Here is a 24,304-nt window from a genome sequence, read left to right on the forward strand (position 1 = left end):
AGGTCATTAGTAGCTACAATTTGTATACCTCGGAATTTTGATATCGATGACCTAAGGTCAGGTCAATTTCTCGACCTCCCCATTATAAGTCAATGGGGAAAAATCAACTCCCTGTTTTTACCACTAAAACGGGTCGGAATGGCCCCATAAATCATACATGACCTCATATACGATCAACCTTCACTACCTTGAGGTCTGTTTTGCTGTTGGGCAGCTGTAAGGTCATGTGACGTCATCAAAGGTCACCAGCGGTTTTTTTGACAATAACTCCGTACAGGAACAAGATACAGCCGCGCGGATGGTCTCATTGTGTTCAGCTCGTCAAGGCACATCGAATGATATACATGATGACCTCGAGGTCACGTGACCTAAGGTCAACCTTTGACCTTGACCTTTCGAGGTCAACATATATATCATTCGATGCGGATTGACGAGAGGATCACGATGCTGCCCTTAGTTTGCTCCTATATTGACTCTTGCTTCGTTCTCGAGATCTCAGGGGGGCGGTCATCCGCCCCCCCCCCGTCGGTACGAAGTTGGCGCAAACCCCCGTCGGTGCGAGTGTTAAGACTGCGTCGCAATATTTATTCGTCATACATGATAGAACATCGCATTTCACAAGCATACGAAATGCACACGAAACGTCAGGTATGGACAGTTGTGTCATATTCACTGCCGCTTTTAACAAATATAAGATCAGTATCTAGTCTGTGGACAAGGTGATATGAATTATCCGCCATAAGTTTGCGTATGGGTTCTTCCAATATGGGATCATAGGATCCATTTTCAAACTGAAAGTCTGGTTTCACGTAGTCCACCATCACGACCTGAAAGACAGCAGCACAGAGAATTGATGAGACGGGAGTGATAAGCAGAGTCCTGCATGCCACAGCGAGACACGTTGATCGCCAGCAGCTCGAAAGTCTACTCGAAAGCAGTGCGTTACCGCAGCCATCCGTTAGGCATTTATTATTCACGAGATACACGAGATAGATATGATTACCTAGACATGGCTGCGTTAGAAGCATTGGCGTGCATACCTATTTATTATTTGATCCTGGCGTTAGAAGGGTGAGTACCCGAAGACCAAGAAAAAAAAACAAATAACTTTAGGCTATAGGTAGAGCTTCAAATGACGAATGGTGCTAAAAATGGCCTTAAAAACAAAGGGAGAGTTATTGACGAATCAAGAGTGTAGGTACAGCCCTCAGCAGACTGCGTGGTTACGAGCGAGCGAGCGCAGCGAGCGAAGCGAAGTCTTTTCAATATAACGGAAAAATCTCATGAGCGGCCCGGCCCGGCCCGGCCTGTAACGCTTTTGAGAGGCTTATATCTCAGCAACCGCTGGACCGATTGGCCTGCGGTCTTTTTTGCTGGGTAGCCCCATCCCTTCTACCCCGTAATTGACTACTTTTGATACATCTCAGTGACTGTCGTGGCACGTGGCACGTGAAAAGTCAAGGGTATTCAAGCTGCTTTGCAAAAGTAATGATTTTGAGAGGCCCATATCTCAGCAGCCGCTTGGGCGATTGTCTTGCGGTAATTTTTGTAGGATAGCTGCATCCCTTCTAACAAAGGTCGGATACTCTTGATCTATGTGAGTGACTCCCACTGCATGTGCAAAATGCAAAAAGAAGAGATGCCAAATTTGTTCCCATTTCAATAACTCGGTAATTACTGGGGCGATTTCGCTGAAGGCATACAGGTAGGCACCCACCAGGCAATGCATTCCCATGTGTTGCGGTTAGGGTGCTACTGCACGTGGGCACGTGCAGGGGGCGCTCCCAGATCTCGAGAACGGCTGGGCCGATTGCGCTCAAATTTGGTACACAGTTAGGGACCGGTTAGTAGGGTGCCGTGCACAAGTCAGTTGGGACCCATTTTGCACGTGCGCACGTGCAGGGTGCCGCTTCCAGATCTCAGGAACGGCTGGGCCGATTGCGTTCAAATTTGGCACACCGTTAGCGACCGGTTAGTCAGGGTACCGTGCACAAGTCAGTTGGAGGTACCCCCTCGCAATTTCGCACGTGCAAGGCCCACCCTCTCGCTCGCTCCGTTAGTCGCCCCAAAAGGCGTTATACTGGTGCTAAACTGGATGGAAAATGAATACAATGATAATGCCAATCTAAGGTGCGGTGTCTCGCGCGTCTTGCTCTTGCGATTTTCGAGTGACCGATAGCATAGTATTCGCGTTAATCTTGGTTTTGTCGAAAAAAAAGAGAAAAAGAATAGCTACCAGTTACCACGCAGTTTGCAGAGGGCTGTACCTAAACATTTAATAAGTAGGGTAGCCTGGGGCAAGACGCCCCAGATAATTTATTTTGCTACATAAATTTTGTCCCACATCACCTGGAAGGCCAAATTTGTGCTCAATGCGTTCTTTGGACATTTTATTTTAAATTGCACCCCTCAAATTGATTCACTTATGATCAGACTCCAAGCTAGGAAGTGATTTGTGAAGCAACTGCAAATGGGGCATTTTGCCCCAACCCCAGGGCAAAACGCCCCACGGCCTGGGGCAAGTAGCCCCATACTTTAGATTAAAGATTTAACATGGTAGTTGGCTAAATCTTATGTGAGAGGTCCGTTAGACCTCTGGAGGCACGGCACTGAAGTTAGCACATTCCATCCTGTCAGGTGCTCAGCTATGGCAGTATTGTATGAGCAAGTTTTTCACCTACCTCATAAGACCAAATAATAAATTATTGCAATGCAAATGTTAACAAAATACTTCCTTTGCCATCCAGTTGCTGAGAAAAATACACATAAAGGCATAGAAACTTACTGTTCGCCAGCTACCGAACATTAGAAAGTGGGTAGCCTTAACAACAGATGAGGTAAAACGCCCCAGGGGCTTTTTGCCCCGCGACCTACTGGGGCGTTTTACCCCATCACGTAGTTCGGTCAGAGAACAACGCCTTGCACTCCAGCAAGACATAATTTAACACGAACCAACCCGGCATGATAAGCGTTAGACAATAGTTGTTCAAAATACATAAAAGTCGTTAACCTAATGTGGACCATAAAAGAACGCCATGATACATAATCTGACAACAAAACATAAAAATCACTCAAAAAACACATTTTTGGCTATATCTCCCGAAAGAGTCATCACAATTTCTTTCCAGTCTGCTCATACAATGATCATATAGTGCACGTTTTATAGAAGAGATGATGTTTCCGCAGAACCCTGCCAGTTCCGAGAAACATCGGTGAGGCGTTTTACCTCGACGGGGCGACTTGCCCCGGTCTACCCTACCGATTTTAGACTTAGGGTAATGATGAAATTGCAAAAGAACGCTGCACATTGTTCTGAGTGATTGTTGTCGTGAACATCCCCCTACTTCAACCCGTTTTCATTTAGCATTTGCCATTTACTGTCGGTTTGAGTGGCGGGCGGTGTTGGGCTCACCTTGATGTCGACCAGGTGCCAGGGCAGTGAGTGGAGCACCAGGTACTCGATGCCCTCCACGTCCAGCGCGAGCAGGTCCACGGTGGTGAGGCCGGCCGCCAGCAGCACCGAGTAGAGCGGGAAGCAGCGGCGCGGCCGCCGCTGCCGGTCCAGCTGCGCCTCCGCCGAGCCCGGCTCCACGTAGGACAGCGGAGAGCCGGGCATGCCCTCGAACCCCAGCTGCCGCGGCCGGAAACACACCCACATCAGACCGTACCGGGCAGGCCCTCGAACCCCAGCTGGCACGGCCGGAAACACACCCATATCAGACGCTACTGGAGCACTTAGGGCGGTGGAGCAATTCAAACATTCATATCGCACAGGTTCACCTGACAGTTGTGAGGTGGATGAGTAAGACTCACCTGACAGACGACACCAGCTCACCTGCTGGGGGGGGGGGGGGGGCGGCATCACCTGCTGGGTTACAACACCAGCTCACCTGCTGGGTACAACACCAGCTCACCTGCTGGGAGGTACGACACCAGCTCACCTGCTGGGGGTGGGCAGCACCAGCTCACCTGCTGGGGGTGGGCGGCGGGCGCCACGCAGGCGTTCAGCGTCCGGGCCTTCCTGTGCGTCAGCAGCAGCTGGCGGTAGCTCCAGTTCTCTGCCTCCACCAGCAGGCCGGTCCAGTTCTGCGCGGCAGCCGCACGGCCCCTACGGTCACCGAGCGGCGGCACCCCGGGGGGGGGGGGGGGGCAGCGCCCGTGGCCCCTACGGCCGTTAATGGGCATGTAAGTACTATTGGTCTCAAGATAAGGGCCCAGGTGACCTGTAGTTCGGATGCGGTGAATACCCTCACCACAACTCGAGTGGGGGCGGGGGGGGGGGGGTCGCTGGGTGGGAGGAGGGGTGCACTCGGCCCGAGCTGTGGCGAGGGTAAGGGTATTCACCGCATCAAAATTACAGGTCGCCTGGGCCCTTATCTTGAGACCAATAGTACGAGTATGATCATTGCTTTCACAGAGACTAGTGGCCATCAAATGGCATGGCAAACAGTACCTATATCGCTGCCAGGATGTTCCTCGTACCATAAATCTTTCTAAGAAGAGTGTGGTGCTGTGCGTTTCCCCGTCAAATGCGCCGGCCTCCACGAACGTGCCTCCTGTCTGAAAAGAAGGGGGTGATAGGCGCAACGTTAGTTGACCGTTATCCGTAATAGAACTCCCAATTATCCCATCAAACGCAAATAACCCGCGCCGGGCCGGGGAATGTTTGAACATCCTCCCCTGCGGTTTACTCGCGGATTGGCGCCGCCGTTTTTGGCACACCTGTTTGTGCATCTTTTCCGCACATGTTGTGAAAATTTCAGACCCAGGTCTCTCCAGGTCAGGTCACCAGGTCACGCCAAGTGACCTTACCTCATAAACAAATTAGAATGCTCGTCATAGCTACACCGGCTGAACGATTGCCTTGAAACTTTCAGAGATTGATAGAGTAACAGTATCTATAAAACGTATATCTCGGAATTTGATATCGGTGACCTAAGGTCAGGTCAATTTTGCGGCCTCTCCATTATAAGTCAATGGGAGAAAATTGAAAAGCGTCTCTTTTGCACGAACGCCATTCTAGACACTCTCAAACATCGGGATGCAGGTAAAATTGACACACTGAACCGGAAAATGGCACCTGTGACTCCTCGTTATGTCCCCGAGGTCATCTCAGGTCATGAATACCTAGTATCTAACAGTTTTTCGCTAATAACTTCTGATGGAGGCATGCTAGAGCGATGAAAACGCCTTAAGGCTGAAACAGACTCTTTCCGCGTTCAGGAAATCGCATGCGAGAGCCTATTCAAATACATTATAATTTTGTTGAAGCACATGCTGTATGTGAGGCCATTTAAAAGTGTTTTTTTTTTCTCATAGAACATTATAATTTTCCCGCATCAATCGCATCCGGGAGGTGCGTGCGATTGATGCGAGCGTGCTTCCATATATTTGAATAGGCTCTCGTATGCGATTTCCTGACTGCGGAAAGTCTGTTTCAGGCATAAGATGTGTTCGGCCTGACGATGCGGATCGACTGATATGCAACATGACCTTTTCCAGTCAGGTCATGACCTTGACCAAAGCTGAAATTTTCAAGTTGACCTTTCAAGGTCAAATTATAGTTCATTCGAAGCGTCTCGACGAGAGGAACACGATGCTGGCAAAAGTAATGTCGTGGCTCTTTTGAGTCAAAAGTTATTGCGGAAAATTTGTTTAGTAAATACGGCTATTTTTGGAGTTTTTGCCCTCTGGAGGCTAAACCGTTAACCTGAGGTCAAATCTGAGGACACATTGGCGAAAAAGCGTTAAAAGAGCTATCGAATACGTTTTTCCGCTGCTCTGTAGCTCTATCGGTTCCCGAGTTAGCCGTTGGCAGTTTCCAAAATGTTGAAATAGCCAGCATTTTACCTTTAGTGACCTACCTCTGGTGACCTGACCTTTGATCTGACCCAAAAAATGATCCAGTGTTTTCGTCCTTATTTTGGACGCTCTTTTCATTGCCGCGTACCGCGTGTCGCTACGTGGCCCAGGAGCCGAGTTAGAAGGGGGTGCTCAGACCCCCCCCCCCCCGGCCCGGCGCGGAAGTCTAGGAGAACCGTCCCGGCGCGGGATAAGAAATTGGTTGCAGTGAACAAAAAGATAATTGATAAACTTTTAATATATTTCATACTGAATGTTCATGGCGAGTGTAAGTCAATGCTCTTCCATTGGTAAATGACTGCTACGTGTTGTATAATCGAAGATCCCTCGCAATAGAGCTGTAAGTGCCGATATGAGTGGACCACTAAGCGAGCTGTATGTATGTATGTAGGTACTATAAACGACGATGCTCGGCTGTTTTTCCTTTTCGTGTGACGGTGCTGACCTTGCGGCCGACAATGTGCGTCAGGCTGGCGAGCTGCTCCAGCTGCGAGCTGTCGGCGGTCCCGGGCCGTCTGAGGCGGTACGGCTCTGCGGACGGCCCGTCCAGCATGGCCCGCACGATGCTCACCACGGCCGGCTCGTCGGCGGCCAGCACCAGCGGGCCGCGCAGCAGGTCCCGGTACGTCCACGGCACCGGCCATGAGCCGGGCTCTCCTGGCCACACACACGGCCGCCAATAGGCAGACCAGTGTCAGCAAACCCTCCCAATGGGCCATAGATCATAGCTCATAGTTAGTTCATAGATCATCACCTATTAGTTCAATTTTAAACCAATAAAGATCATCAACTTTTTTGTTCTCTCTGATAACCTCCTTAATTATTTTGCTTTCTTTGTTCAAATGATGTTTCTTTTTAAATTCAATAATATGCTTTTATTTGAATTTATACAGGCGCTGTTTAACTATTGCATCGCTCTATACCCAAACAAGATGTGTCAAGTTAGCGTCGTATTCGTATTTGTTTTCAGCGTCGAGTTCAAAACTTCACAAAACTATATGTCAACCGATAGATCTTCACACGCTGGTTCCAAAGATATCATTCATTTTGACCTAGGTCGAATACTTTGACCTCAAGGGGCTCAAGACCGTTTTTCGACGGGGTACCATATAAAAAGTTTATTTACCGTCCGAACGCGCTCAAAATTTCACCTAATGACGCGACGACGAAAGCTATCCGCAGTCCGCACGCTCAACAAAATGGCCGATCGAGGTCAAAGCTCAAGGTCATATATGCAAAAAAAATGTTTCTTTCAAAAACCGAAAATTTTTATCTGGTACCCCGAAAAAATAACTGTTTTTCGCATATATGACCTTCGCCTTTGACCACGATCGGCAATTTTGTTGGGTGTGCGGCTAGCTTTCGTCACGGTGCTTCGTTTGGTGGCCTTTTAAGCGTGATCGGACGGTAAATAAACTTGTTATCCGGTATCCCGTCGAAAAACGATTTTTAGCCTTTAGAGGTCAGGGTATTTAGCCTAGGTCAAAATGAATGATATTTTTGGAACCAGCATGTCAAGATCTATGGGTTTACATCGTTCGGTGAAGTTTTGAACTCGACGCTGAAAACGAATACGAATACTGAATTGACGCACATACCCAAACAGCGATGTTTGATACCAGTCACAAGACTAGTGGCTGGTAAGTCACCATGTTGAGACAATAGTGATTGAGCGAGGCCTACCTGAGCGGCTGTGCACCAGGAGCAGAGAACAGCCGAGCGATATCAGCACGGCGCCGCCGACCAGATGACGCCTGCTCCCGAGCGGCGGCGCCATCCCGAACCTGCACAGCTGAGAACTCCTGACCGTCTCACAGAATCTGCACACAAAAAATAGTCTAGTGAAACGCAGAGACATTCACCAACGTAAGAACATTTTTTAGAGCTAATTGCGTGTCTTATAGGAATCTATTTTTATAGGAACGATGCCTGATTAAATCGTAACATACAAGTCTCTCCTCGAAGGTGAATGACCTTACCTGGTATAGGAGGGTGTCACAGTCCGTCAGGCGTTCTGTCAGCATCTTCCACGCTCCATGAGCACTATATGTGTCCTCTCACCCTTCCAGCGTCGGGGCGCCCCGTGCGACTGCTAAGGTATGCAGCGCGCGTCACGGCCGGCGCCGAGCCCTCCGCTCGGCCGCGGACCGGCCACCGACCCCGCCCTCGGCAGAACTGCAGCGGTGCACCGCCGCGCCGGCCACCAGTGCAGTGGCCGGGCCCGCCGCGCCGCCGCCGCACCGGCGGGGCTAACTGCCCACCTGTCACCTGACTGCCCACCTGACTGCTGACTGTAAGCGGTGACAGGAGAAAACGAATCTCTTTAGAACGGAACTGTTAGGATCTGGGGGATTTTAAAGCCTGTATTATCACTTTGAGAGCTTAATTCGCGAGTTGCTGGGGGGGGGGGGGGCACCTTTTAAGTGCCCCACCTTTTTCCTCCGTGTTCTAGCTTAAAAAAAACGTATCGCCGCAGGCGCGCCAACTTTTTAGTACCTGTAGGGAATAGCTTGAAGTTAAGTATTATGAAAAGTTTCAAAAGAAATGGTTGGATTTTTTTTTAGATATCGAGGTTTTAGGACCGTCATGATTTCTTAGCTTTCGATCAAAATCGGCATATGATCAAATATCATATAAACTCACAAAAGATGACAAACATGTCTTAACCCGCGCCCCAGTGGCGGTCTCAGCCAACTTCGCCCTAGTGGGGGGGGGGGGGGCATATGTTACCACCCACCTCTAACTAAAAAAACTAAGAGGGATAGAAAGACGCGGTAAAAAGCAGTCGATAGCTCTCAATGCGTACGTTTGAAAGTATGCCGGTCATTTTTCACCTTAGAGCAATATTGGGGTCACCAGAGGTCATCAAAGGTCAAAATTTGCCAATTGTCATTATATTTTTCAGAAAACATGCCGCTATCTCAGGAACTATGGTAGCTCGAAAAACGCATGAAAAAGCAATCGATATCTTTTGAACTCTTCTTTTGAAAAGGTCATTATCAATATTGACCTCAGGTCAACGGTTTAGCCTCCAGAGGGCAAAAACTCCAAAAATAGCTGTTTTTACGAAAAGTGTTTTTCAACAATAACATTCGACTACAAAAAGCCACGGGCTCCATATCAAAGCATACAAAATCTTATCATACAATCATCAAAACATACAAAATCGTAACATACAACGCGCAAAACCTACAAAATAGGCCGGGTAGGGGACAGTCAAAACATACAAAAGCGCAGCATACAAAATCGTGTCATACAAAATCGCAAGGTACAAAATCGTTTCACACAAAAAGGCAGTGGAAAATTAATGGCATTAATCAAAGTACGCATCATACAAAACCATTTCATATAAATTTACATCATTTCGTCGTCCTTGAGATGTCAATTTTCAGTTGGATCAAAACCTACAATCTCAACCGCGCTTCAAGCGACATCTTTGTTAGAAGTTTGTGTAGTTACGAAATATTCCACTAGATGCCTCCTCTGTCAAAGCACAGCCAAGCTTTGCACGACCAGCGTTTTTTGCTTGTTTATACAGTGAGCGCCGGTCTCGGAGCGACGGGGCGTCCCGGTGGCGCCGTCGTCCCCCTCCCTCAGACTGGGCAAGGTCATCCCTCCCTCGGCAGACTGCGCGGCCCCAGAGGAAACGGCCAAGGCCGTGCCTGACTTACATCCCCGCTCTCTGCGGGCCGGAGAACGAAGTTGCGCTTGGTACATTGAGCAGCATTCTGCTCATTTTGACTATAGCTGCCGGAACATAATTCGTAAATTAAATTGAAAATCGAACGGACCCCCACCCCCATGGTCTTTCGCGAATAACTCGCGTAAAAAGCGGTTGATCGCGATGAAACTTTCAGTTATGTCGAGTCAATCAATTGTACACTTACCCTTAAAAGTTCATGACCCTGTCCGAAATGAACCTTGACCTGTGGCCTATTTTTCGAGACCATGTTTGGCCGGAATCGCGATTCGGCGTATGTCGGCTCGTATTAGCCGCGCGTTTGCAGTATTTTTGCGGTTTCAAGCGTTCAAACATGTGATATAATGTTGGTCCCATGCATTATGGTGAGTGTCAAGGTCACCTGAAGGTCAGGTCAGATCATTGACCTTTGATGACCTAGGTTCACTTCTTCGAGTTCTAGGCTACTTTTTGGAGCTGATTTCGAATTAAGCAAACATTTGAGCATTTACGAAGTTGTTTTGGTGTCTTCGTAACATGTTACGAAGCTGTCAGTAACGGCTGACACGTACTATGAATACCTGGCAGGACGTCTACTGATTGGCCTGACCTGACCTGACCTGGCCTAAATGCATTAAGACATCATCTGTGATCAAAACTAACACGATATTCGTGATCAGCACCCCGAAAAACCCTCATCAACCTCACTTTACGATGCTCCGTTGGCTAGATGCAGATCACTTGGTCGCCTATCACACGGCGTGTGCACTGGAACGCATTTTGGTTACCGGTCAGCCCGAAAGCGTATTTAGCACCATAGGAGCCAAGGCCAGGCAGCGGCATGATCACGAGACGAGACATGCTAACCTGTATACTCTCCCAGCGATACGAACCGAAGCCGGCAGAAGGAGACTGTGTTACCGCGGTGTAACCATGCTCAACGGTGTGGAAGTAGAACCCGGTACCCTCGGTTTTCGTTCAACAGTTAGGCGCCAGCTGTCAGCACTGCAGATGTCGAATGGTTAGGTTTGTCCGTGTGTGTGACTTTGAGCGTGCGAATGAATGTATGCTTTCCACCATTATTGTGTTCCACCAATGACGTGAACGAGTGAAAAGCCATCTGTAGAATGGATCTCTTTCGAATACATCTTGAATCTTGAATCTTGAATCTTCTAATAGGTCCCGATTTTCCAGACTTGTGGGTCATTGACCTGACCTGGAAAGTCAACCAATGACCTAGGACCTTAAATTTTTTTCTCGAAGCTCTAGCTCGATCAGGGGCCAAACGGCAAGGGGGGCGGTTCAACGGACCCGCCCCCCCCCCCCTATACCTTCGAGGCTGGAAAACACCAATACGGGCGAGGGTTAACCCGGCAGTTGCTGGAGTATTTCGCCACACACCACTTGCTGGGTGGGGGTGGGAGAGGGGGGTAAACTTTCCCAGCCCATAGCTCGAGAACCCATAGCCCATAGCCCATAGCTCGAGGCGCAGCGAAACGGGCGAGGCAGCAAACAAAATAACGCTACGAGAGGCTTCTGATGAGTACCTTCAAGTGGAGTTCCGAGGTCACAGGTCGGTTCAAGATTATTTTGAATACCTGAAATTAGGCTTTTAATAGCATGGACTTTAACCCTCGAACTGGGCGTCTCTCGTAACAAACTATGTCTCCAACGGACCCCCCCCCCCCCCATATACGTTCGCGGCTGGCAAAACACCAGTACGGGCGAGGATTAAGGACTTATGTGTTTGTATGCTCTTTGAAATCCCTTCCGTGACCGCGTTTTCTGCCGCTAGCATATAATTGGGGGGGGGGGGGAATTCTGTTGGATCCCCAATCGTTCAGTCCCTAACCGAACTATAGCTTCGCGAAAACATGAACGTCCTACCGTAACTAAAGGAAGCCGATGGTACCCGATTTTAAGATCGCCGGTCATTAGTTGGCATTTCAATTCGGGTAAATGACTTAAAAGTCATGGAAATCGTGGCCTATTTTAACTTTTTAAAAAGAGGTTGTTAGTGAGTTTTTTTTTTCGGGGTTCTGATTTCCAATTTCGTGCTAGTTTTGATCAAAGACGATGTATCCGTGCATTTTGGGTAGGTGGGGCCAGGTCAGCTCAACCATTAGGCGTCACCGCCGACATCCAAATGGGTGTTTACCGCCACCAACAGCTTAGTTACACATAAAGATATGATGTGGACTGTGGAGTTTGTTAATGCAATAAGTGAATGAGAGCTTCACTCCACAAGAAATCGTTCGGGTCGGAGCTTTCAAATTGTATTTACAAAACTTCGTCAGCGAGTCGTAATCGGGTTCAGGGGGTATCGGTCGCAAAATATGTAGTTTAGACACTAAAACTATTTCTTACAATGCACAATGGGACCGGAGCGAGAATTAGCGCGACATCGGTACTTTTTCGTGTTTCGTGCCCGCTTTTCACATGAAAGGGATGATAGAATCATACAAATGGTAGTCTGTGTACTTTCGAAGCAATTCCTGATAAATTTAATTAAATAATCGTTAGTCATTTAATTAATTAATTAATTAATTAATTAATCAGTTGACCTGCGTTGACCTTGACTCGGTTCGGTCATGTGATAACCCGGCAGTTGCTGGGGTATTTCGCCACCCACCGTTTGCTGGGGGGGGGGGGGCGTTAAACGCCCCCAGCCGATAACTCGAGAACCAATAGGCGCAGCGGAACGCACGAGGCGGCAAACGAAAGAACGCGACAAGACGCTTCAGATGAGTACTTTAAAGTTGAATTTTGAGGTCACAGGTCGGGTCAAGGTCAGGTCAAACACCTGAAATCGGGCTTTCAGTAGCATGGACTTCAGGACTTCGCAATGGGCGCCTCTCGTCATAAACTCTGTCAAAACGGTGCACAATCCATCATATAAGGCCTACAAGAGTGTCAGCTTCATGTAGGGGTCAGTCCAGCATAGGTCAGGGTCAAGGTCAGGTCAACCGGGTGGGCACATATCCCCGAAAATCAAAACTGATATTCGCAGCCTGTGACACATGTTTTATGGGTTATTTGGGGCGTAGAACACGATGGTGACATTCATTTTATCATATGTGTACGTGTTTGGCTCAAAAAGTTCAATTTAAGAAATGCAAGTATCATGGTCGTGAAGTAGTCACGAGAAATTGCCAAGATTCAGTTCAAGATTTTGGAATATGCGGAGCAATAATCAAAAATCGAAGATAGCCATTTGATTGTTCATGGTATTGGCAGTCTAGCGTTTACGGCATGTCTGTATGTCTATTCTGTGATTTTATATGATTTTTTGAACATATGCCGTTTTTGGTCGAAAACTCAGAAATCATGACGTCACTAAAACATCGATATTTCAAAAAATTTCCGACCGATTTTTTTTAAACTTCGTCACAATAAACTTCAATCAATTCCCTACAGTTATCAAAAATTTGGCGCCTGCGGCGCGCCGTTTTTATGCTATGGCCCGGCGAAAAAAGTGGGGGCGTTTAACGCCCCCCCCCAGCAACTCGCGGGATAAGATGGCATCACCTGCCAGGTCAAGTCATGACGGAACCGGAAATTCCCATAAGCAAATAATGTAGCCACCAAAACCATGATGGGAATCTCATAGCCTGATGGACTATATAACAAATAAAGTGAGGGTCAGAAAAGTGTATCAGACACTCCGATAGCAGGTACGGATATTTCCGGACAAAACTTAAATATAGTTGGCACTTGGCAGCCTTGTTCGACTCCTAGGAGGATCTGTCGATCTGTTACTCCCAGCTTCCGGCCGGCTCGTGGTAACCGCGCACGGCCAGCGCCGGCGACCTGAAGTAAAAACAAAAATGCCCCTCATTTTCGATGTAGCAGGCTGAAGCAGCTAAATTATACATTTTCTGAAAGGCAATTGATCAGTAAAGACCATATTGATAAAAGAAGAGCGCAACCTAGCGGGACGTTTCATATCGGCATTCTAGAATGTTTATAACAGTAAAATTAGCTCACAATTTTAAAAGCACCTACAAACTTAACATTTGAAGCGTATTTATATATTCCGTTATAGGTTTTTCTTTCCATCGTGAAGCCCATGGTCTAAACATTTCTTGTGTCATGGTCTAAAGGTTAGACTCCGAAAATATTGATAAAGCCGTCTAATATACATTTTTTTCTTACCTACATTAGCTGCTACTTTTCTCCGTACGAAAACGGGTCTACGATGCTTGTCACAGAACTTTGTATTTGGGCTGATGTGGCGCGGACGAAAAATATTTGCAGATTCGTGGTCCATGGAATTGGACATTTCTGAACTACGTGGAACAGTCTAACTCAGTTTGGGAAAGGGCGGCAAATCCACCAGTGTCGCGCTAATTCTGGCCGCGGTCCCATCGTCCAATCGGCCGTCCGTCTTTTTCAAGTTCAACCCTCACTGTAAACATCCTGTTGAACACATTTACAATGTTTGCTAGGTTAACCACTCAAAAACTGGTTGGTTCACATATGATTTAACCCTCGCCCGTATTGGTGTTTTGCCAGCGTCTAACGTATCGTGCGTTGTTACTAACGTCACGATTTATATTTGACCTGAGGTCAAATCTAACAGCAACAGTCGGAAAGGCCTTTGAAAGAGCTGTTGAATGCGCTTTTCTGTGGCGCTGTAGCTCTATTGGTTCCCGAGTTATGCGTTGAGTGTTTGGGAAAATGTTGAAATAGGCAACATTTTACCTTTGATGACCTCTGGTGACATGACCTTTGACCCAGGAGCCGAGTTAGACGGGGACGTGAAAACGCCTCCCCCCAGCGCGACACGGACAACTTAGGCCACCAGCAGGCGTGGGTTAAGTTCGACCCTCGATGTAAACAACACAGCACGATATTTGCTAGCTGAATTACTGAGAAAACTGGTTAGCGTACATTGTATTGAAGATATTTATATTTTCCAAATGTGTTTTAACCCGCGCCCCGCTGGGGGTCCTGGATTTCCACGCCGTGCTGGGGGGGGGGGGGGGTGTTGAACACCCACTTCTAACTCGACTCCTGGGCCACGTAGCGATTCGCGGAAGGCGGCGATCGAAAGAGCGCCAAAAATAATAACGAAATCATTCGGTCACTTTTTTGGTTAGGCTAAAGGTCAGGTCACCAGTGGTCAAAGGCAAAATTTCGCCGATTTTCAGGTCAAATGTCGACAGTTTCCAAGAAGCCAACGCATAACTCGAGAACCGATATAGCTACAGCGCCGCGGAAAAGCGACTTCGATAGCCCTATTAACGCCCTTTCTGAATAATTCTCTCAGATTTGACCTAGCGCCAACGGTTTTGCCTGCAGGGGGCAAAAACTGCCAAAAAAAAACACGATTTTTTGGAAAGTGTTTCTGCAATAACTTTTGACTCAAGCCTTGCACGAGCTTACTTTTACCAACATGACCTGACCGGAAAGGGTCATGTTGCATATCAGTCGATCCGTATCGTCGAGCTGAACACATCCAAAGCGTTTTCATCGCTCTAGCATGCCTCTATCAAAAGGTATTCGCGAAAAACTGATACTATTCGTGACCTGAGATGACCTCAGGGGCATAAACAGGGGTCTCGGATACTATTTTCATGTTCAATGTGTCTTAGTTTCTTGTAATTCAGTGTTTGGGAGTGTTTGGGACCAAAGCCATTATGGCTTTGGTCCAAAAGAGGCGCCTTTCAATTTTCTTCCATTGACTTATGATGGGGAGGTCGCAAAATTGACCTGACCTTTGGTCATCGATATCAAAACTCTGAGATATGCAGAGTTTATCGCAGTATAGTTTACAACGCGGAGCTCCGCCGTTTTTGGCACACCTTATAATACATCAATTCTACACATGTTTTAAAAATTTCAGACCAAGGTCATTTAAAGTCAGGTCACCAGGTCACTTGAAGTGATCTCACCTCATGCAAAGTTTCAATGTCCGCCATAGCTACACCAAGTGACCGATCGCTTCGAAAGTTTCAACGATTGCTGAGAGCAATAGTATGTACAAAATGTATTATAAGGTGTGCCAAAAACGGCTTCGCTCCGCGCTGCCGTTTTTGAGATATTTGTGAAAAAAACACAGGTGCGTGTGGTGTGTTCAAACACCCCCCCCCCCCCAGCAGGGCGCGGGTTAAACACCGATGATGTACCGTTATGTTAAACGCCATGCGATTGACTAACCGGCGCCGGGCCGGTGCTCGGCGCCACCTGCACTGGGGGGAGGGGGTGTTTGAACACCCCCCCTTCCCACTCGGCTCCTGGGCCACGTAGCGACACGCCGTAGACGGCGTTCGAAAGAGCGGCAGAAGTAATGAAGAAATTATATCGGCCACATTTTAGGTCAGCTCAAAGGTCAGGTCAACAGAAGTCACCAAAGGTAAAATTTCGCCACTTTCCAGGTCAAACTTCGATAATTTCGACAAACCGGCGCATAGATTAGGAACGGTTTAGCGTGCAGGGGCCAAAAACTGCCAGAATAGGTAGATGGTTTTTGCGGGAACTGTTTTTCTGCAATACCTTTTGACTCAAAACATGCACGAGCTTACTTTCAGCAGCATCGTGTTCCTCTCGTCAAGGCGACGCATCGAAAGAACTATAAGTTGACCTCAAAAGTTCAACTGGAAAAATTTACTTTAGGTCAAGGTCATGACCTCATGACAAGGTCATGACCTCAGGTCAATGTCATGACCTGACCAGAAAAGGTCATGCTGCATCAGTCGATCCGTATTGTCGAGCCAAACACATACATATAAGGTTTTTTCATCGCTCTAGCATGTCTCTGTCAAAAGTTATTTGCGAAAAACTGTAGGATACCATTCGTGACCTGAGATGACCTCAGGGACATAAAGAGGGGTCACGGGTACCATTTTCCGGTTCAGTTTGTCATGTCTACTTATAATTCGATGTTTGAAAGTGATTAGAATGACGTTCGGCCAAAAGAGGCGCCTTTCAAATTTCTCCCATTGACTTATAATGGAGAGGTCGCAAAATTGAACTGACCTTACGTTACCGATATCGAAGTTCCGAGAGATACATTTTGTGTATCATTATTATAATTATTGTATACATTATGTGTATTGTGTATACTGTTGTTTTATCAGTTGCTCAAAGTTTCAAAGTGATCAGTCACTCGGTGTAGCTGTGACAGGCATTGCAACTTTTCATGTAGTACGGTCACTTGACGTGATATGGTGACTTGACCTTAGATGACTTTGGTCTGAAGTTTTCACAGTAGGTGTAGAGAAGATGTATGATAAGATTTGCAAAACACGGCGGCACTCTGAGCCGCCGTTTTTTTTAGATATTCGCGAGAAACCGGAGGGGTTGTTTATTAACCCGCGCCCTGCTGGTGTTTGAACACCCCCCTTGTGGTTTTTTGCGAATATCTCAAAAACGGAGGCGCGGAGCGCCGCCGTTTTTGGTACACCTTATCATACATCAATTCTACACATGTTGTTAAAATTTCAGACCAAGGTCATTCAAGGTCAGGTCACCAGGTCACTTGAAGTGACCTCACCTCATAAAAAGTTTCAATGTCTGCCATAGCTACACCGAGTGACCGATCGCTTTGAAACTTTCAGCGATTGCTAAGAGCAATAGTATGTACAAAATGTATATCTCAGAATTTTGATATCGATGACCTAAGGTCAGGTCAATTTTGCGACCTCCCCATTATAAGTCAATGGGAGAAAATTGAAATGTGCCTCTTTTGGACGAAAGACATTATAAACACTCCCAAACACCGAATTACAAGTGGTTTAGACACACTGAACATGAAAATGGTGTCCGTGACCCTTGTTTATGCCCTGAGTTCATCTTAGGTCACGAATGATATCTAACAGTTTTTTCGCAAATAACTTTTGATAATAGAGGCATGCTAGAGCGATAAAAACGCCTTAGATGTGTTCAGCTCGACGACACGGATCGACTGATATGCAACATGACCCTTTCCGGTCAGGTCATGACCTTGACCTGAGGTCAAATTTTCAAGTTGACCTTTCAAGGTCAACTTATAGTTCATTCGATGCGTCTTGACGAGAGGAACACGATGCCGGTAAAAGTAAGCTCGTACAGGGCTTGGGTCAAAAGTTATTGCAGAAAAACTGTTTCCGAAAAAATCGGCTATTTTTGCAGTTTTTGCCCCCTGCAGGCAAACCGTTGACGTTAGGTCAAATCTGAGAGAATAACTCAGAAAGGGCGTTAATAGGGCTATCGAATGCGCTTTTCCGCGGCGCTGTAGCTCTATTGGTTCCCGAGTTATGCGTTAGCTTCTTGGAAATTTTCGACATTCGACATGGAAATCGGCGAAATTTTGCCTTCAATGACCTCTGGTGACCTGACCTTTGCCCTGACCAAAACATTGACCGAAGTAATTTCGTCATTATTTTTGACGCTCTTTCGAACGCCGCCTTCCGCGTATCGCTACGTGGCCCAGGAGCCGAGTTACAAGGGGGGGTGTTCAAACACCCCCTCCCTCAGCAGGGCGTGGAAATCCAGGACCCCCAGCCGGGCGCGGGTTAAACAGTCCCCCCCCGCAGTGCGTGGGTAGGGGTATGTGATCAAGGATGAAGGTGTTACATACCTAGGCACGTTTGCGTCATTTACCTACATATGCACACCCGCCAATATAATAGATTTCTCACGGTCTTGATGCCCGCTTCTCCTCGTCGCCTGCTCGGCAACGGTCCACGCGGCACCCGCAGCGTCGATAGTCGGCCGGTGCAGCGTTCAGAGGTATCGTGTTCCCGCCTGCTCGGAACCATTCCCCTCGGCACCCTCCGACCGCCCGCAGCGTCGATAGCCGGCCGGTGCAGCGTCCAGAGGTATCGTGTTTCTAAGGGACTTAGTGGCATTCCACTCTATTTCCTGGTGGCTTCCAAAAAACCACTGCCACAGCACCATTACCCCATCTGGTGGCTGACTTGTTAAATATCAATTCACCCGGCGTCAACCAGAGGCATTTTGTACCTTCCGATTTTAGACGATGCGATTTTGTATGATACGATCATCTCGTTTTGTAGGTTGCAATTTTGTATGATACGCGTTTGTTTGATCTGCCATTGTACGTTCCAATTTTGTACGTTCTGATCATTGTTTGATTTGCCATTGTACGCTTTACCCATTGGACGGTAAACTTTTGTACGTTGGGATTTTGTACGCTGCGCTTTTGTACGTTTGGGCTGTCCCCTACCTGGCCTGTTTTGTAGGTTTTGCGCGTTGTATGTTGCGATTTTGTATGTTTTGAGGATTGTACGCTGCGCTTTTGTATGCTTTGATAGCCACCCAAAGCCACGACATAGGGTAGACCGGGGCAAGTCGCCCCGCCGAGGTAAAACGCCTCACCGATGTTTCTCGGAACTGGCAGGGTTCTGGGGAAACATCATCTCTTCTATAAAACGTGCACTATATGATCATTATATGAGCAGACTGGAAAGAAATTGTGATGACTCTTTCGGGAGATATAGCCAAAAATGTGTTTTTTGAGTGATTTTTATGTTTTGTTGTCAGATTATGAATCATGGCGTTCTTTTATGGTCCACATTAGGTTAACGACTTTTATGTATTTTGAACAACTATTGTCTAACGCTTATCATGCCGGGTTGGTTCGTGTTAAATTATGTCTTGCTGGAGTGCAAGGCGTTGTTCTCTGACCGAACTACGTGATGGGGTAAAACGCCCCAGTAGGTCGCGGGGCAAAAAGCCCCTGGGGCGTTTTACCTCTTGTGTGGTTGGGGCTACCCACTTTCTAATGTTCGGTAGCTGGCGAACAGTAAGTTTCTGTGCCTTTATGTGTATTTTTCTCAGCAACTGGATGGCAAAGGAAGTATTTTGTTAACATTTGCATTGCAATAATTTATTATTTGGTCTTATGAGGTAGGTGAAAAACCTGCTCATACAACAGTGTCATATGCTGAGCACCTGACAGGATGGAATGTGCTAACTTCAGTGCCGTGCCTCCAGAGGTCTAACGGACCTCTCACATAAGATTTAGCCAACTACCATGTTAAATCTTTAATCTAAGGTATGGGGCTACTTGCCCCAGGCCGTGGGGCGTTTTGCCCTGGGGTTGGGGCAAAATGCCCCATTTGCAGTTGCTTCACAAATCACTTCCTAGCTAGTAGTCCGATCATAAGTGAATGAATTTGAGGGGTGGAATTTGAAGTAAAATGTCCAAAGAACGCATTGAGCACAAATTTGGCCTTTCAGGTGATGTGGGACAAAATTTATGTAGCAAAATAAATTATCTGGGGCGTCTTGCCCCAGGCTACCCTATATATTGCCAGAATCGTGTTCCCCTCGCCGAGATGCGTCGAATGAACTATAATTTGACCTTGAAAGGTCAACTTAAAAATTTGACCTCAGGTCAAGGTCATGACCTGACCGGAAAAGGTCATGTTGCATATCAGTCGATGCGTCTCAACGAGGCAAACACAATGAGACCATCCGCAGCGTTCTATCTCTTTCCAATCGCGAGTTATTGGCAAAAAAAAACTGTTTGTAGCCTCAAATGACCTCGGATGACCTTTCTAGAGGCTATCAGCAAAAATGACACCTTGGTCATCACGGGTGGTCCAAATCATTGTGATTCTGAAATATTTGGACTGTTCCTATGCGTACACAAGGATCTAGAGGCATTTTCATTTTTCTCCATTGACTTGTAATGGAAAGGTCACTCCACTGAGCTGACCTTAGGTCACGGATATAAAAAAATCCGAGATATACAAATTGTAGGCGCCCATAACAGCATGCAATCCACGAAGTTTAAAACCTTTCTGACAAATACTGCAGGCTGGACATGATTGCAAACTTTGTTTTAGGCTTGGTCAGTTAACCTGACCTGGTGACCTGACCTGACATGACCTGGGGTCAAAAATTTCACACATTGTCCAAAATTGATGTACCAAAAGCTACCCCAAGCGGCGCGGCGCTACGCGCCGCGGTTTTTTATTCACACGCGAAAAACGCGACAGGGTGGTAACATATGCCCCCCCCCACTGGGGCGAAGGTTAAACGCCATCATACTGCCAATACCATAAACAATCAAATGGCTACATAGGCGGTGGAACGGGGCGGGGGGCACCGGGGCACCGTGCCTCCCCTTGATTTTGCCATTTTAACATTAGCCCTATGGGCGTTGCATAGAAAGAATGGGACCAAAAGTCGGCAGTCCCCCCCCCCCCTAATTGAAGGTGTTCCGCCGCTACTGATTATGGCTACCTTCGATTTTTTATTATCATTCCACCTTCTCCAAAGACTTGAATTGTTCCTTGGCAATTTCTCGCGACTACTTAAATACCATGATGCATGCGTTTCTTTAAGTGCTCTTTTCCGACCGAATACGTACTCGTATAAAAAAAAAAATGAATGTCACCATCATATTCTACACTAAAAAGTAGGGGAGAGTGGGGAAAGATGCCCAGGGTTTGACTATGTCATATATTATTCGAAAATGACGATCGGAAAGCCAAAACTTGGAGTTTCAACGGAAGCCGACATCATTTTTCTCCAAAAATATCACACTTTCGAGCCTGAAATATGATAACTTTTTTTTGCTATTAAGCATTTTCCTGAAGAAGTGAAAGGGGGCATCTTACCCCACAGGGTGGAAAAGACGCCCCCTGGCGCTGGGTAAGATGCCCCCTGCACTAAAAGTGACATAAATAGGCACGTGAATCGCCTGAACGAATCAGTAGTCCCTTCGAGCCTGCAGTAGACACCAAACGTCATCGTAAGGGCCCTCAAAAGTAGTCGTAAGGGGCTTCAGAGGTCATCGTTAGGGCCATCATAGTCCAGCGTGGCCAAACAAGCCTCCGTGGTGGCGTTCGGAGACCACTGTGGAGCCCTTATAGGTCTTCATGATGCTTGAGGGCCCTCGAGCCCATCGTGGGGACCTCAGATGCCAGCGCGGCCCGTGGAGCCAACGTGGGAGCCCTCAAAGGATGTCGTGAGGGGCCTTAGAACCAATAATGGGGCCCACAGAGGCCGTCGTGAGGGCTCTCAGAGTCAGATGCCGCCCAAAAGTCGCTGTGTGGGCCGAGAGACCGGCATGGGGAGCACCCGACCGTACCGGACTCTCAATAGTCCCAGATCGGCTTTGTCTCTCATCACAAGTATGTAATAAATTATTTGACAGGCTGCTTGAAGGACAGCCTACGGATTTAGGGGGGCGTCTTTCCCCATCAGGACAGGGGGCATCTTACCCCAAGGCACCGAAGTAACATTAAATCAGCACAATTTGTTAGCCATAAAACTACACCCTGAAACAAACTGTTTGGGACACAGTACACGCATGTTAATGTATCACGACTATAGCAAGAAACGCAAAAATTATCTACCTTTTTTGATATTTACAATGTTTTGACGCCAAAATATTTTTTGAAAGCAGCAAATAAGAAACATACAATCACCAGCCAGCCGTTGCTCAACTGAGCTTCGCAAATTTTTGTGCAGTTAACAAGGCAGACTTCTGCTTTACGCTAAGAACATTAACCCTCGCATGTGTGCGGCGTTTGCCAGCTTCTAATGTGTAGGGGGGGGGGGTCGGTTGGACCCCCCCCTTGCCGTTTGGCCCCTGATCGAGCTAGAGCTTCGCGGAAAAAACGAGCGTGTTGCCCGTGACGAGAGGAAGCCGATGATACCCAATTTTAAGGTCCTAGGTCATTGGTTGACCTTCCAGGTCAGGTCAATGACCCAAAGTCGGGAAAATCGGGACCTGTTAGAAAGTCGTAAAGTGTGGCTGCTAAGCGGTTTTTCGGGGTGCTGATCACGAATATCGTGTTGCTGATCACGAATATCGTCACGACGCCTACTGGTTGACCTGACCTGACCTGACCCGACCTGGTCTAAATGCTTCAAGACATCATCTGTGATCAAAACTAACTAACACGAATATCGTGTTAGTTTTGATCACAGATGATGTCTTGAAGCATTTAGACCAGGTCGGGTCAGGTCAGGTCAGGTCAACCAGTAGGCGTCGTGACGGGTATTCGTAGTACGTGTCAACCGCCTCTGACAGCTTCGTAACATGTTACGAAGTCACCAAAACTACTTCGTAAATGTTCAAATGGTTGCTAAATTCGAATTCAGCTCCAAAAACTAGCCTAGAAACATGTAAAACTAGGAAAAGTGACCCGAGGTCACCCGAGGTCACCAAAGGTCAATGACCTGACCTGACCTTCAGGTGACCTTGACACACACGGGAGTAACATCAAATCACATGTTTGAACGTTTGAAACCACGAAAAGCTTGCAAACACGCGGCTAGTGCGAGCCGACATACGCGAAATCGCGATTCCGGCCAAACATGGTCTCGGAAAAGAGGTCACAGGTCAAAGGTCATTTGGGTCAGGGTCATGAAATTTTCAGGGTAGGTGTCAAATTGATCAATGCGAGGGTACTGAAAGTTTCGTCGCGATCGGCCGCTTTTTACGCGAGTTATTCGCGAAAAACCATGGGGGGGGTCCATCCGACCCCCCCCCTACACATGCGAGGGTTAATTTCCAGGTTCGATTCTTTGTTTCCCCGCTAGAGGGGGTGGGGCGTCTTTCCCACCCTGGGCATCTTACCCCACTCTCCCCTACCCGTAAAACATGTGTCATATGCCGCGAATGCCACTTTTGGTTTTCAGGGATACGTTCTTACCTGATTGACCTGAACTTGACCCGAACCTATGCTTGACTGACCCCTACACAGATCTGGCACTCATGTAGCACTTATATGAAGGATCGCAGACTATATGAAGGACGAGAGACGCCTGGTACGAGGTTCAAGTCCATGCTACTGAAAGCCCAATTTCAGGTGTTTGACCTGACCTTGACCCGACCTGTGACCTCGAAGCTCAACTATCATTTACTCATCCGAAGCGTCTCGTCGCGTTCTTTCGTTTGTCACCTCGTGCATTGCGCTGCGCCAATTGGTTCTCGAGTTCTCAGCTGGGAACGCTTAATTCCCGCGCATGACTGGGGGGGGGGGGGGGGGGGGCTTTACAGAGCCCCCTCCCATTTTTCTGCAATATCTTTTAAACCGCTCGACGTACCAACATGAATCTTGCAGTACCTTCAGCGGCATCAAATTAAAACTTTCTAGCTACCATTGGTGGGCCGGAAATGACGTCACAGTGACGTCAGGTCGGCTGATTTTGCTACAAAACATTGAACTACGGTAGGGGAGAGCGGGGAGAGTTGTATCATGTCCAAGTTGTATCAGGGCGAATTGTGCCAAACTTATCCAATGGATAGCGCTCGCGACACGACCAGCCGACGAGGTTTTCCGGGCGCCATCTTTCCCTGTTCTGTCTTGTGGCTGAGTGGAAGCGTCTCGAGGTGAGAGCCGATTTTATGTTTTTTTAATGTCATTCTAAAAAAATAAGTTGCAAGAAAATGTGTGTTTTGGGCATTTAGATGTGCACGAATTTGAAAGATCTCCGTAGCGGTGGTGAGGGTAGGTTCTAAGGCTGCGCGAGTGAAAACGGATTTCTCCAGCTGTCCGCTGTTTTTTTAGCACGAGGATGTTTTTTCCAAGATGGCGGCTAGGTTCATGTTGTATCAGAGCCGGGTGGGGTATGTTGTAACATGTATGTGTGTATGTATGTATGGGTATGTTGCTTTTGATCGCGAAAGCTAAGCCCTGGCTCGCGTTTGTAGGTAGCTAGTCAATGCTCGTTCCATTTCGGCACAATGTGTTGGCTTCTCTGCTCTTAACGGGCCACTTTTGCGTCTAGTCTGTTGATGTTTCGTTCGGATTGCATTGACCTAAGTTTGGTCTAATAAAGTGAAGCCTTTGA

The 24,304-nt window shown here is 47.5% G+C and overlaps 1 protein-coding gene across 1 annotated transcript; it reads right to left on the reverse strand.

Annotated features, from left to right (window-relative positions):
* Positions 1 to 561: 561 nt before the first annotated feature.
* On the reverse strand, positions 562 to 8,071 carry LOC122364749 (protein Star-like). The gene is made up of 7 exons (XM_043335442.1): positions 7,842 to 8,071; positions 7,546 to 7,682; positions 6,308 to 6,519; positions 4,483 to 4,560; positions 3,970 to 4,086; positions 3,413 to 3,631; positions 562 to 827 (listed from the first exon to the last, which is right to left on the reverse strand). The coding sequence occupies exons 2-7, from the start codon at positions 7,637 to 7,639 to the stop codon at positions 645 to 647; spliced, it is 903 nt and encodes a 300-aa protein (XP_043191377.1). The 5' UTR covers positions 7,640 to 7,682; positions 7,842 to 8,071; the 3' UTR covers positions 562 to 644.
* Between the last annotated feature and the right edge of the window lie 16,233 nt (positions 8,072 to 24,304).

Source organism: Amphibalanus amphitrite, unplaced genomic scaffold (assembly GCF_019059575.1).
Source record: "Amphibalanus amphitrite isolate SeventyFive unplaced genomic scaffold, NRLGWU_Aamphi_draft 000695F_arrow, whole genome shotgun sequence".
Lineage (NCBI taxonomy): Eukaryota > Metazoa > Arthropoda > Thecostraca > Balanomorpha > Balanidae > Amphibalanus > Amphibalanus amphitrite.

Bases quoted from the DNA above. Each gene is read 5' to 3' on its own strand.
- LOC122364749 (XM_043335442.1), bottom strand. From the start codon at position 7,639: ATGGCGCCGCCGCTCGGGAGCAGGCGTCATCTGGTCGGCGGCGCCGTG. The intron at 4,087-4,482 runs GTACGAGGAACA...GCTGCCGCGCAG, and splicing joins TCTTCTTAGAAAGATTTATG to AACTGGACCGGCCTGCTGGT. The intron at 3,632-3,969 runs GTGAGCTGGTGC...CGGCCGCGGCAG, and splicing joins CCGCCGCCCACCCCCAGCAG to CTGGGGTTCGAGGGCATGCC.